Source organism: Callorhinus ursinus, unplaced genomic scaffold (genome assembly GCF_003265705.2).
Source record: "Callorhinus ursinus isolate GAN/ISIS: 27379988/994484 unplaced genomic scaffold, GSC_fseal_2.0 scaffold16, whole genome shotgun sequence".
Classification (NCBI taxonomy): domain Eukaryota; kingdom Metazoa; phylum Chordata; class Mammalia; order Carnivora; family Otariidae; genus Callorhinus; species Callorhinus ursinus.
The window spans coordinates 1,359,338-1,373,741 of NW_027397078.1; the positions used below are offsets into that span (position 1 = coordinate 1,359,338).

The window sequence follows — 14,404 nt, forward strand, 5'->3', positions numbered from 1 at the left end:
CTACATAATGGTGTGATAATAAGGTGGTTTCCACTCGCCCGTAATTAGTTAAAGTCACTGGCAATGAAGGCACACTATAAAACTCACTATATTAGCATATTCGTGGTATGGGATAATCTGATTGAGAGAATGCTACTTTAACAGAAAATCGAGTTTTTTCCCGTGATAGTGAACATCGATAAGCATCACTGCACAGAACCTACTGAATCACATCTAGAATAACACTTGTTTAACATTTTCGGTTTTGCAAAACACCTTAGCATATCTTACCTCATTTAACCTTCATGGCAACCCTGGTAGGAAGGCAAAGTAATTATTACTCATTATTACTCACAAAGATTCCATGAACACACAGTATGTGCTGGGTAGTCTCTGCTAGGTGGTCGGTATATGAAGATGAGACCCTTCCCTCATTCACTGTAAGCCCTGCCCCATCCAATCTATCCGCAAAGCCTTCCCACTGCATTTAGGATACTTAGCAACATGGCCTACAAACCCTGTGTGACCAGAGCCTTCCCCATCCTTCCAGTTTCATCCCGTGCCCCTGGGTATTTCATTCACCATCATCCAGCCACAGCAGACCACACTAGGTAAGAATCCAGGTTCTTGCCGCCTCAGGGATTTCTGCTTCATTTCCTCTGCCTGAGACACCCTTCCCCCAATTAACTCTTTGCCTAGACAGCTCCTATTCATCTTTTGGTCTCAGCTGAACCTATCGCTTCATCCCAGACCCCTCCTCCTAATAAGTTATGTCTCCTTTATTATTCTTTTTATAGGACTTGACTTCCCTAGTACTCCTAGTACTTCATAATGAAATATCTGTGTATTTGTTTCCATTGCAACTCCCCCACATGACTGCAAGAATCGGGACTTTTGCATTCACCGCTATAAACCCAGCACATGTCCAATGCAGTGCCTGGCACATAGCAGACCTGAAAACAAAAGTACTGAATACAGCCAATGCCCTCAAGGGGCACAGGATGTAGCAGGGAAACACACAAAGAAGGGAAAGACTCATTTTACCAAGGATGGGCAAGGCGCAAGGCTTCAGGAAAGACTACGGAGAAAAGACGACCCTGAGCTGATGGCTGAAAAGTAGACATTCGCCCGGAACGCAACCCTGCTGAAATGATGTAGGCCATCAAGAGGCGACTGCAGGCAGAGAAGAGCAAGGACTGTGCCATGCCTCTCAGACTTTTGGCTTTGATAGCTGGGTGGATAGTGGTACAATCATTCAATGGAGAGAATGCAGCTCTATTATTGTCACTTACTACCAGGGTACAGAACCTGAGGAAAAGAAGGCCTTGGCAGAGCTGAAAATCTGGATGGCGGCCATTCCTCTGCCCACCTGCCTCTCACCACTCTCAAGCTAAATAGGAAAAACTGATTTCAACCCAGGAATATTCAGTGCTAAGTCATAGGTAGCCACAGGCCAGGCCAGGGCAAGGGAGGCTGGTGGAAGGACCAGACGACTTAGCACACAGGCCCAGGAGGGTTCTTTATCTGAATACTTTTGGGGGCCAGAAGATGGCAACAATGTGACTTAAGGTATGGAAGTATCGAATCACTATATTGTACATCTAAAACTACTAAGATAACACTACATATTAACTAACTAGGAGTAAAATAAAACCTTAATAACAGTAATAATAATGGAATTTAGCATGCTTCTCTTTTTGTGTGGGAGCCAGAAGCAGGGAAGAAAAAGATTCAGTGTCCTGAGTATCTCACATGCTTGGTAATATCTGTTTCATTTCCACTGGAGGGTCCCTTTCCTGGATTTATTTCTAACGGCTCTATGTTGTAATTTCTGGGTTGCTCTTCATGGAAGTAGTCAGGGCAGACATCCTAAATAAATATAATAAAATGCTACCTAATGCCTGAATGGTATTGGGTTGAAAAGCATCAAAATATGCCATTACTAAGGCGGCTAACCTCATCCTATTAACTCCTCAACAACTTCTCTGGTCTGGCCACAGGTCGATAAATACAAAAGGCAGGAAAAAGAAGGAGAATCTGGCATTTGTTCCCACCCAGAGTGAAACTTTCTAGTCCCCCCTCCCCCGATCCTGCCACACACAGAACAGCATTATGTGAAACAGGAAGCTTTGAATCATAATTCTGGTTAAAACATAACCTATAGTTTATTTCAAAAATGTCAACAGAGTGACTGGAAGAAAAAAAACATACCCTGGAAGCCTCAGTGAAAAAACAATTCTGGGGGGGGGCGGGGGAACCACCCTAAACTTTTCAAAGTCACAATAATGCATAGGAGGGGAAGACTAACATTTAGCAGAAAATTATAAAATAGCCAGGCCTAGGGGAGGCAGTGTAATTGCAGGAGAACTAAACAGGCAGGCAGACTGGCAGAGTGAGTGCGCTAAGCAGTGCTGATCATCAGGAGCCTGGGGCCTCGTCCTGGCGCGACGCACCATGCGACAGTTCTGTGACCCAGAATCAGTTTCCCTAGGCCTCAGTTTCCTCCCGTGTAAGATGAGATGTCCTGAAAGATCCCTTCCAGTTTAAAAACATCCCTTTAAGAGTATATTGATTTTTCTTTCCGCCACAATTATAGTACAATCGGAACAGCTACAACAGGTGAGTGTTTGGGTGATTCTCATTCTCATCCGCGACCATGTGAGAGACAAATATTGTCATAGACTTTTGCATAGTTTAATAGTAAAGGTGAGTGCTTAACAAGTGGCAGGCAGCGTGCCAAGGCTCTAGATGGATTGGCTCTAGATGGATTAACGCATTTCATCCTCCCAATCCTCCTATGAGTAGATATGATGATTATTAACCCATTTTACAGATGAGGAAGGTGAGGCGCGAAGAGATAAAATAACTTGCCCACAGCTAGCGGTGACAGCCAATATACAAAGCCAGGCAGTCTGTCTCCCAAGGCTACACTTGACCCCTAATGAGACAATCGAGGCTTTCAGAGTTTAGGTAACTTGAGCTACCACCTGGTGGCACTGGGTTCAGATTCAGATGTATCAGATTTCAAGGCCCGTGCTCCTTCCACAGCCCTAAGCTTGAGAAGGAATGGCTGGCTCTTAGAGAAACATTTCCTGAAAGATTATTTTTGTTTACCCCCTACCCATCCCCCCACCTCTTCTGCCCCGCTGAGGAGCTGTAGGGGGCGATAGTGAAAAGAGACTGAAGAACGCTTTTCCTGGACCTGCCATAGGTGAGACACTCTGCCAGAGAAAGAGAAAAAGGGGAGGGGCGGGATGCTCTGCATCCTTACTCCTGCTCTAACAACGTGACTTTTGTTTGAGAGTCCTGCAGATACTAATGCTTTGGTCAACAGGCAGGAGCAGATGGCTTCTCCGAGATGATCGTGGTCCAACTCTCAAGCCACACAAGCGATCCAGATTTCACACTGAAGCTCTGTCATCAATTCACTAACTGCTTTGTGATGCTCCCCACCGCCCGCATGTGTTAGCTAAATCACCAGAGTGTTTACAAATACACTGTGATGTGCTAAGGGAAAAAAAATCTGTGAGGTCAAAACATACTTCCTTTGGATCGGAGTTTCTCATTGCAACTATCTGTTTTATTACCATTTTCCCCTGTCTTATGTTCATTCTTATCCTGACATATTTTGCCACCTCACCTTATTATGTAACCCCCACATTTAGATGAAGTGTAATTTCCCAATTTTTGCACAATCTCCCTGCCTGTCCCCACTCTCACTCCCAAAAGAGTTTCTGGAGTCAATGGGAGAGATGCCCAAAAATCACAAGAGTACTTGAGGAAGTATGAGTAGCAAAAAAAAAAAAAAAAAAAAAACTGCTCTGACCAAACCCCTGGGGTCTTGGGTTCTTTTTTTTTTTTTTTTTAATGGAGGGGGCAGAGAGTGACTGAAGCAATTGTCCAGAAGCCCACACAATTCATTCCTTGTTGGTGGCACTATTATTGTATATTGTATTTTCAAATAACTTTTTTTTTATTATAAAATTAACACATACTTATTGCATAAAATCCGGAAAATAAAAGAATGAAAAAAGGGAAAAATACGTGCATCCTACTACCTGGAGATAGCCACTTTCACAACTTGGTTCCTTTCCTTCCATTCCATATTTATCGTCACATTCACAGGCGAATATGTAACATATAAACACACAGTGACACATATAGTCCCACACCTAAATTAAAAAGACAGAAATGGAATAGTCCCATATTTTTCTACTGTATCACGAAGATTTTTCTCGGCATGAGTCTTTTTTTTAAAACGTTTTATTTTTTATTTTTTTTTAAAGATTTTATTTGTTTGCTAGAGAAAGAGTACAAGCAGAGGGAGTGGCAGGCAGAGGGTGAAGCAGGCTCCCTGTTGAGCAAGAAGCCCGATGCAGGACTCGATCCCAGGAACCTGGGATCATGACCTGAGCTGAAGGCAGACGCTTAACCGACTGCGCCACCCAGGTGTCCCTTAAAGGTTTTATTTATTTATTTGAGAGAGAGAGAATGAGAAAGAAAGAGCACATGAGAGGGGGTAGGGTCAGAGGGAGAAGCAGACTCCCTGCTAAGCAGGGAGCCTGATGCGGGACTCGATCCCGGGACTCCAGGATCATGACCTGAGCCGAAGGCAGTCGCTTAACCAACGGAGCCACCCAGGGCCCCCCCCCCCCCCCGGCATGAGTCTTGATATTTAATGGCCAGATATTTTACTATGTGGACCTGCCATAATTTACTCACATTCCCCTACTATGCAAACTCTGTCTTCAGTTTTTCACTATTATAAATACATAATATGTAAAGCTGTGCATGTGTATCAGAGATTTCCCTCAGAAAAAAAAAATTAGCAAGGAATCCATATTATTTACAGAAAAGTTGGAAGATACAAATAAGCAAAAACAAAGTCAACTGTAATTTCTTTCTTTAATACTTCTGTGTGCATCCCCTCAGATTTTTCTTTATATTATACACACATGGCACAAAAACATATATTAAAATGGGGTCATATTATTAAAAAATAAGTTACTAATAATAGTTACCATGTATTGACTACTTACCATATGCCAGGCACTGCGATCTCCTCACATTCCCACCCGTCCTACATGTTAGCTCCACCGTTCCCAAACTTGTCTACACACTGAAGTCACCCAGGGAGCTTCAAAACTCCAGAAGGCTGCATCCAGTCCCCAAAGATTGCGGCTTTTAATCCGCTGGGTGAGGCCGGGACTTGGGAGGCTTTAAGAGATCCCCAGGTGATCCTTTTTTTTATTTTTTTATTGTTATGTTAATCACCATACATTACATTAGTTTTTGATGTAGTGTTCCATGATTCGTTGTTTGTGCATAACACCCAGTGCTCCACGCAGAACGTGCCCTCTTTAATACCCATCACCAGGCTAACCCATCCCCCCACCCCCCTCCCCTCTAGAACCCTCAGGTTGTTTTTCAGAGTCCATCGTCTCTCATGGTTCGTCTCCCCCTCCGACTTACTCCCCTTCATTCTTCCCCTCCTGCTATCTTCTTCTTTTTTTTTTCTTAACATATATTGCATTATTTGTTTCAGAAGTACAGATCCGTGATTCATCAGTCTTGTACAATTCACAGTGCTCACCATAGCACATACCCTCCCCAATGTCTATCACCCAGCCACCCAATCCCTCCCACCCCCCACCACTCCAGCAACCCTCAGGTGATCCTAATGGGTGTACCAGTTGGGAACTATTAGGTTCGCTGCTATTCTGTCCCTCTTACTAACGTGGAAGCTGAGGAACACTCAGGTAAGAAACTTCCCAACGTCACCCAGCTGATAAAACTGGGATTTCAATCCAACCCTAAGCCCAGAGCCCAGACTTTTTTTTTTTTTAAGATTGATTGATTGATTGATTGATTTGTCAGAGAGAGAGAACGCACAAGCAGAGGGAGGGGCAGAGGGAGAAGCAGGCTCCCCAATGAGCAAGGAGCCCGATGCAGGACTCGATCCCAGGACCCTGGGATCATGACCTCAGCCAAAGGCAGACGCCAAACCGACTGAGCCACACAGGCGTCCCAGCTTTTTTTTTTTTTAATATGGTTGACACACAATGTTACATTAGTTTCAGGTGTACAGTACAGTGAACCCACAGGTCTATCCCTTATGCTGCGCTCACCACAAGTGCAGCTCTCATCTGTCACCATACAACTGTCACCATGCAATGGTATATTACAATACCATTGACTAAATTATTCCCTGTGCTGTGGCCTTTCATCCCCGGAGCCCAGACTTTTTAACTATTGATAATCTGGGATCTGCTTCCCCCATCACCACTCATATAACATCATATTATGGACCTATGCTCTATGTTAATTAAGTAGAACTCAGCATTATCCTTTTTAGTAACTACAGTATTCCACCGTATCGCTACTTTAGAATGCAAGTGCTACCAATTCCCCCCATCCCCCGCTCTAGAAAATGCTGCAATGAATATCCTTATTGACATACCTTTGTGCACATCCTTAATTACTTCCTTGGGATAAATTCCAAAAAAAAAAAATGCTGGGTCAAAAGGTAAATATGGTTTTTAAAGCTTTTGATAAACACTGCCAAACTGACATTCCCACCAGAAGTGTATAAGAATGCCTGCTTCCTCATGTCCTTGCCAACACTGAGTTTTGTCATTCCTTTTTAATCTTGGCAAATTATATTGGAGAAAATGGTATGCCATCTTAAATCTCCTTCCTTTGACTACCACTGAGAACATTTTTTCACATATATGGGCCATTTATATTTCTTCTTTGATGTATTTTTCTATTCCCATCCTTTGCTAGTCAAACACATTTTTCTTACTGCTCTTTTTTTTTTAAGATTTTATTTATTTGACAGAGAGAGACACAGTGAGAGAGGGAATGAGAAGCAGGCTTCCCACTGAGCAGGGAGCCCGATGCAAGGCTCAATCCCAGGACCCTGGGATCATAACCTGAGCCGAAGGCAGACAGATGCTTAACCGACTGAGCCACCCAGGCGCCCCACTGCTCTGTCTTTATGTATTAAGAATAATGAGTCTTGGGATGCCTGGGTGGCTCAGTCGGTTAAGCGGCTGCCTTCAGCTCAGGTCAGGATCCCAGGGTCCTGGGATCGAGTCCCACATCGGGCTCCTTGCTCAGCGGGGAGCCTGCTTCTCCCTCTGCCTGCCGCTCTCCTGCTTGTGCTCTGTCTCTCTCTCTGACAAATAAACAAAATCTTAAAAAAAAAAAAAAAAAAGAATAATGAGTCTTTTTGCAATTGCTTCCAGTTTTCTCATTAACTGTATTTTTGGGGAGGAATTTTTTTAAATTTTCATAGTTGATTATATTAATATTTTATTCATTATTTTACCTTTGATATTATGCATACAAATATCTTCCCTACCCCACGATTATATATTCTCCTATATTTTTGAGTTCTGTTATCTCTCTTTTTAGAAAAGTTTTAATTATTTAATGATGCAGTTCCCAAACAGAATTACACATTAGAATTGCTTAGAGTTTTTTTTTTTTTTTTTTTAATGCTCAGGTCCTAAGACTGAACCACAATTTAGGGACCTGAGACCTGAGCAGGCACCTTTTTAAAAGCACCATGGACAATTCTGAGGCACCCCCTCCTAAAAGAAACACCATTTCATCTTCTAAATTTATATTGGTGTCATTTTTTTTTCCAAATTACTTCGGCACATGTGTTAAATAAATCATTTCGTGCATAAGAAATGCTACCTTTATCCTAGTTGGCAAGCTCCATGGAAGCAGAGACCATACCCGTTTTACTGACCGTTGCACCTCTAGGGCTCAGCACAGTGCCTGGTGCACAACTGGTGCCTAATAAACGATAATCGAATAAATAAATAACACCTGACCACACGTCTCCAACCTCATCCCACCCCAAACTGGCTAGTCCTCTTGTCAATAATTCCTCAACCATTAGACCAAGAAAACTGATGGTATTGATGATGACCCTGAGTTACCAAAAATATTAAATTATGCCCAGTAGACTCTGTTTAAAGGAGCCAGGAAATGTGTTAGAGGGCTTCATCGAATGAAGTCAGTAATGCTGACCATGTTTAAGACGTACGGGAATTCTGATAAAATTCTCCACGGAGGAGCTAGGCAACATTGACCTGAGAGGCTAAGGAGACTCGGCTTCCTCTGGCTCTTAGAGTTCCTCACCTAGCTCCAGAAACTGATTCAGAGCTTCCCTGAGCTGAGAAGAGACCCACACATTCCCTCTTCCATGAGCCCATGGAAAGAAAATTGGAATAGGGAACCAGGACACCTGGGTTTTAGTCCTGTCACCACTATCAACCTGTGTGAGCATGGGCATGTCACCTAACCTCTGGGGTTGGGCTAGATGTTTTCTAAGGATCTCTCCAGATTGAAACCTCTACCTAAAGACCCAAGCAGATGACCACAGGGCAGGGCTTCCAAGGACAACCTGAAATTCCCTCCACAGGGCCCCAGGCCCACCTCAGGCTAGAGCAAAATAATAGTGACAACAACAGTAGTAGTCATATAAGTAGTAGCAATAGTAATGGTAGCAACAGCAGCAGCTACTGCTCAATTTTAATGAGCACTTACTATATGCTGAGCAATATTCTAAATGTCTTACTACTAAGAATAAAGGCACACACTTCCACGGAACTTACGAGGTCCTAAGTGCTTTGCATAGATTAATCTTCAAAACAACCCCATAAGGTGAGTTCTATTATTATTCTCATTTCACAAAGGAGGAAACTGAGACACAGCGAGATTAAGGGACTTGCCCAAGACCTCACACTACCAAGTGACAGGACCAGTAGAGGTGAACTCAAAACCATATTTTTAACTATTATACCATACTGCCAGCCAAACTATTATTGTACTATGCTTGTCACTTCAGAGGTTGCACAAAACAAAGAATAAGCTGCCATTAGTTATAGGGAATACTCCCCTCGTCACTAATGCTAGGAAAATTCGGTCTTACTCCAATGTCATTTTAAGCAGATCCGGTTTCAGGGCCTGAGACTGCAAGATACATTATTTATTAAGAAAATCCGCCGTTTTATTAAGAACTGGCATCCATTAAAATGTTTTTATTAGAAAATAAATAAATCATTAACTACTAACGACGTTTCCCATTAAACAGAGAAAAAACACAAGCTCTTTCTGCGTCATTAGGAACAAAACTTTAGATCCCCACCTGCATCAACTTCAGTTCCCTACTCCCAGCACTACCTTTTAATGACAGACCTGACAGCCCACAGGTGTCCCAAGCAAAAGAGGCCAAACCGAAGTCAGGACACTAACTTCCCACCATCCCCATACCCTTCTGACCTCCTCCTGTGGCCCCCATCTCAGTGACGGGCACCACCAGCCCCAAGTACCCAGACTGGGTGTCAGCCCAGGCTGTTCACCCCACATCCGGCACAGGACATTTCTAGAATTCATCCCGTGGCTCTCTGCCCCTGCTGCCCCAGCTCCTGCTCAGACCCCCATCTCTTTCCCTCAACTACTCTACCTGAAACCTTCCAACCACTTGGCTTGCTTTCTCTCCAGCTCCAACTCCACCTCAACACTGCTGCCAAAGTAATCCTTCTAAAACAAAATCTGATTATGTTACTTCCCTGTTTAGAATCTTTGTCTCCTGGATAAAGTGTAAAATCCTTCCTAGAACATACAAGGTTCTTTATTATCTGGCCTCCGACTACCTTCCCTGCTTCATCCAAGGTCGTGGCCCACACATCTCACACAAGGCAAACGGAGCAACTTGGAAGTTCCCAAACAGTGCTTCTCTGTCTGCCCAGAATGCAATTCTCTCATTTGCCCATCTGGCAAACTCCCACTCATTTTTTTTAGACCAGCTCAAAATTCAAAATTCAGCACACTTTTCTCTGGGCTTCCGTCACATCTTGCACCTCTCCCTATTCTGACACTTAATTCAACCTAACACAATTATCTGTTTATATGTCTCTCTTTCCCATAAGACAAGGAACCCTCTAGGGCTCTGTGTTTTGCACATTTCAGTATCATGTTTGTTGAATAAAAGAATGTCCCGGGATTTAAACCAGAATTTCCAAACTGCTCCTGATCAGTGTCCACTGTGTGCATCAAAGCAAGCAATACAGGCCAAATCCCCTTTCAATAAACATCTTCAAATTGACGATCCTCATACGTCAAAAATACTTGTTACATTTGTGTGCCTTCACACTTGAAGCCGTAACCAGCAGGAGACAGTTTTAACAGATACCTCAGACAACCAACAAACCTACCTGTTGAATACTTAGAGCTATTCAAGTTCTTGCATAGTCTACTCCATCTAAGTGGTCCTTAACCTTTTGTGGGTCATAGACCAGTTTAGGCAGCGTTTGTCTATCATTTCTTAAACCCACACGCCCTTTTGAGAAACATAAAAATCCCACATACCCCCAGAAATGCTGACAGTCTCCCAAAGGCACAATCCTCAACCCCACCAAAAATAAAAAATAACTTCGTATGTGGTAGGAATTCCCAGGTTCACAAAAGATGTAAACCCATCAGGCAAGACATCGTTGAGTTTTGCTCTTGGGTAGTTCACAGTATTAAAATAGGCATTTTCCTTCTATCACCAAATATAAACATTATAACAGTAAATATGCTTTAAAGTCTTTATGGGGAAGAGGAAGCCAGAGAGGTGCTGACGTCTGTCTCCCCCACCATTGGGAACCTTATGATAGGAATTCGCCGGAAACAAATGAAAAGCACAAATATGAAAAAAAAAAATCCTCTGTTTCCTCACATATAACCCCCACAAGCACATGTTCAAGCAAAGGGAGTTCTTTGAAAATGCTTCTGGCATTACATTTTCCGGCGACGTCCCTCTCCCTACCCCTCCACCCCTACTTTAAAATACGTCAAACTACTAGCTAGCAGCAACGTCTTTCAAATTAATATCCTTGGTCCTTGTGGAGACAAAGGGTTAAATTAAAGAAATAGCTGGCTGCCTGCCACTGGCTTGGGGGGTTGGGTTGGGATGGAGGATAGAGGAGGAGGAAAAACCAGTTAGAGAAATAAGTGCTGATTTCTTACCCTGCCACAGGGCCATCTTGGTCCTGTCCTCTCCCGCGTTGGGGGTCACACACTCAGTTTCCCAAATTCCTCCACTTCCGTAAGGAGGCTCGAATGGGATGTAGATGCAACAGCGGCTGTGTGGTCTTGTTTTCTGCAAGTGGCTCCAGCCCTGAACCTGAAAATGTGAACAGAAAAATGAATACCTAAACGGAAAAAAAAAAAAAAACAACATTCCAAATCCTTAAAAGTTACCTCCTGTCCCTCTGTGAACCTCTCTTTCAAAGATATGCAGACATGGGCAGTGTCAAGTTTTTCCCAGAGAGGTACCGCTTTAAAAAGACAGACTGGGAAGATCTAGAGTCAGTTACTATTGCCACTGAGTGCTGGCCAATTCTGCATGAATCACTGGATCTTCAGTAAATAGGTTTCAGAATCTCAAAGGATGGGTGGTTGAATGAGATAACCATTAAACGTCTTTCCTATCTTGAAGTTCCACAGTTTGGGAAAAGAAGAGCAGCATAATATCCAATGTCCTCCCCTACCCCCCGACACCAACTTTACATTTAAAAATTAGTAGAGAGGAGAGCAAATTTTGTAATACTTCATGTTTTAAAATAGCCCCTGTATCGGAATGGAAAAGAAAGGAAGCATAATAAAAAGTTAAGAGCAATGCCCTTTGGGTCACGGTTCTTCCTCTCGGCTTCATTATACTTTCCCACACTTTGCGAATGTCCTATAGAGAACATATACTGCTTTCCTATTCAGGAGGAAGAACCAAAAACAAAGAAAAATGTAAAAACAGAACACTAATTTAAGGACAACCAAATTAACTCAGCTAATTCCTAAATTTAAAGCGTCAAATTCAGTCTTAGGACAATACAATTTGCAAGGATAGGAAAGGAGCTAGGAATGAGAAGGGAGGGGGCAAGGAAATGTCCGACTACTTCGTTTGATTCAGCGGCTTAACATATTAAATACCGTGCTGCCCACTTAAACAAGTTCCTAATTAATAAACTGGTCTTCCTTATTTAGCATACAAGCCATCTGCTTTGTCTCAGAAAAAGCCCTCACCTTTTTGACTTGGTCAACATGAAAGGACATTGCTATTTCCATAGCTTTTAGACCAGCGACACCTCCACCCCCGAAGTGAAAGTGCTAACGCACACATACTGAAGACTAATACAAACTTGAGAGTCATCATTTTGGTCTTCCTTAACGACTTTTTCTTTCTTTCTTTCTTTCTTTTTTTTTAGGACAAGATTGTCAATGTGTACACTAGTCCCAAAAGCACCGACAGAGGAAAAAACAATGCTTTGGATAAGGAAAGGCTCGCAAAGTCCAAGAAAACTTAGGAACTCAGAAGTCCAAGGATGAATTCATCAGGAAAAAGCGCCCCGATGACTTATCTGGAACCTGGGACCGTTTGTTTTGGTTTGCCTCCCCCCCCCCTTTTTTCGCGTACAGTTAAGTAGTGGTCCGCGCCTCTTGGGACCAGGCGAAATTTAACATCTCTGAAGTTAAACCCGCGTAGTTGCTAAAAAATGTATCAAGTTGACGTAAAGCAGATTCTTACTGGCTTTTTATGCTCCACGCTTCTGGATTTCCCTCACTTATTCGGGGTAGCTTACACTGACGTTATCACACGGGCACACGGACAACTTCGCTTGGCACTCCGGGAAACTGATTTGCTCTGCAATGTTAAGAAAGGTAAACGTGCATCAATGCGAAGGTAAAGCTTTCCCCTTCGGGGTGAAGGCGCTCAAGCGCAAGCCTAGAAAAGTCTGGCGAGAACCAGCTACCCGCGTTAAGTGGGGGGGGGGGGGAGGAAAACTCGCGGCTACGACTTTTCTGAGAGCCCGGAGTCCACTTCGCTAAGACCCACACAAACCTGCGAGTCCAGAGCAGGAGGAAGAAGAACGGGGCCTCGACAGAGCCTCACCAGCCAAAACGACTCTGCCCCAGTCCAGGAAAGGGGACGCCTTGCAGCCAGCCTCCCCCCATTCAAAAGCGGGACGGGCTTGGCGCCGCTCCGCGAGAAAACTTCGCTGGGACAGCGCAGGGACCCTGGCTCGGAGAATAGGGCAGGGCTCCCGGGAAGATGCCGCCCTGCACTGGCTAGAACTAGCCGGTCTAACTCCTCCGAGTGCCAGGCGGTGGCGGCCGGGCAAGGGGAACCCCCATCTCCGGGGCGCCGAGCCAGCGGGGGGAGCGCTTCCCCTGTGTCGCTGCGCCCCGGGGCTGCTCCGCGGGTGGGCCGGGGGCCAGCGGCCGGCGAAGGACCTGTTGGGGAAGCGACAGCCCATCTGTCTTTACCTGTCGCCGAGGTCAGGGGCGGCGGAGCCCGTGTCGGCCGCCGGCGGGCCGAGCGCTCAGTCGGCTCTGGCGTCCAGGACACCAAGCTGAGCTAGCGCCCCACGTAGCCGGCAGAGCTTCATTCACAGCCCAGCCGGGAGGAGGGGGAGCGGAGCGGGCGCGCGGCTCATGTGACAGGCGCCTCGCAAGTATCGGCCAAGCAGAGCCAATGTCTGCGCGTGCGCGCCCTGGCCGGCCTTCCCCCGGCACCTCGGCCCAGCGGGGGCGGAGGTGAGGCGAGCAGCGGCGGCGACGGGGCGGAGAAAGCGGCGAAGGAGGAGTTTCCGCGTGCGCAACCGCAGTAAGTCGGCCCTGCTCGCTGCCATATTTAATGAGGACTGGGCGGGTCCTAACCCAGTGCTGGGCGGGCCAATTGCTTTTTTGAAAAAGAAATGCTCCATTACGTTTCACTGTTTCCAGCCTGGGATACGGTTCTTTTGGGGTTTTTGTCCTTAGAATGAAACTGTTTATCCTGGGCTTCTGGCCCACAGAACAGCTAGTAGTAATCTAATGCTAATTACATTAGCTCGCATATTTTGAGCCTCTAATTGTGTGCCAGGCACTGCCCTAAGCCCTTAACTCATTTTCATCTCATTTGACGCCTGCAATAACTGCACGGGGGTACGTACTATTATTCTCCACTTTTATTCGTGAGAAAACAGAGGCACAGAAAGAGTAAGTTGTCCGAGCGCACATAACAGGAGTAGGAATGGTGATCAAATATAGTGATGCTTTTTAACAATTTGATCCTCATTGTCGCACTGGATAATCTACACGGCGGTTTTCAGTCTTATTTTAATAATGACTAAACGGAGGCTCAGAAAAAGCAAAAATCACAGGTCTCAGTTAAGTGGCAGAACTGAGAGCCCAACCCAGGTCTACGTGGAATTGGAAGAAACAGCCCCTCATCTTACAAAAGAGAAAATAGGCCCGTGGAGTGCGTTGACTTATTGAGGTGATCCTGCTAATTAGTTATCAGCAGAACTGAGACCGGAATCCATTTAATCAATCCAGGTAATCTAAAAGTCAGGCTTTTTGACCATTGCAGTGCAGAAGACCA

General features: G+C 44.7%; 1 protein-coding gene across 1 annotated transcript in view; it reads right to left on the bottom strand.

Moving 5' to 3' along the window:
- CLCN5 (chloride voltage-gated channel 5) overlaps positions 1-13,544 on the bottom strand; it is a 156,234-nt gene extending 142,690 nt beyond the window's left edge. Inside the window, exons 1-3 of the mRNA XM_025857651.2 lie at positions 13,306-13,544; positions 12,566-12,682; positions 11,011-11,167 (exon numbers count right to left, since the gene is read on the bottom strand). Coding sequence (XP_025713436.1) covers positions 11,011-11,026 — 16 coding nt within the window. The 5' untranslated portion in view covers positions 11,027-11,167; positions 12,566-12,682; positions 13,306-13,544. The remainder of the gene's footprint in view (positions 1-11,010; positions 11,168-12,565; positions 12,683-13,305) is intronic.
- Positions 13,545-14,404: the final 860 nt, after the last annotated feature.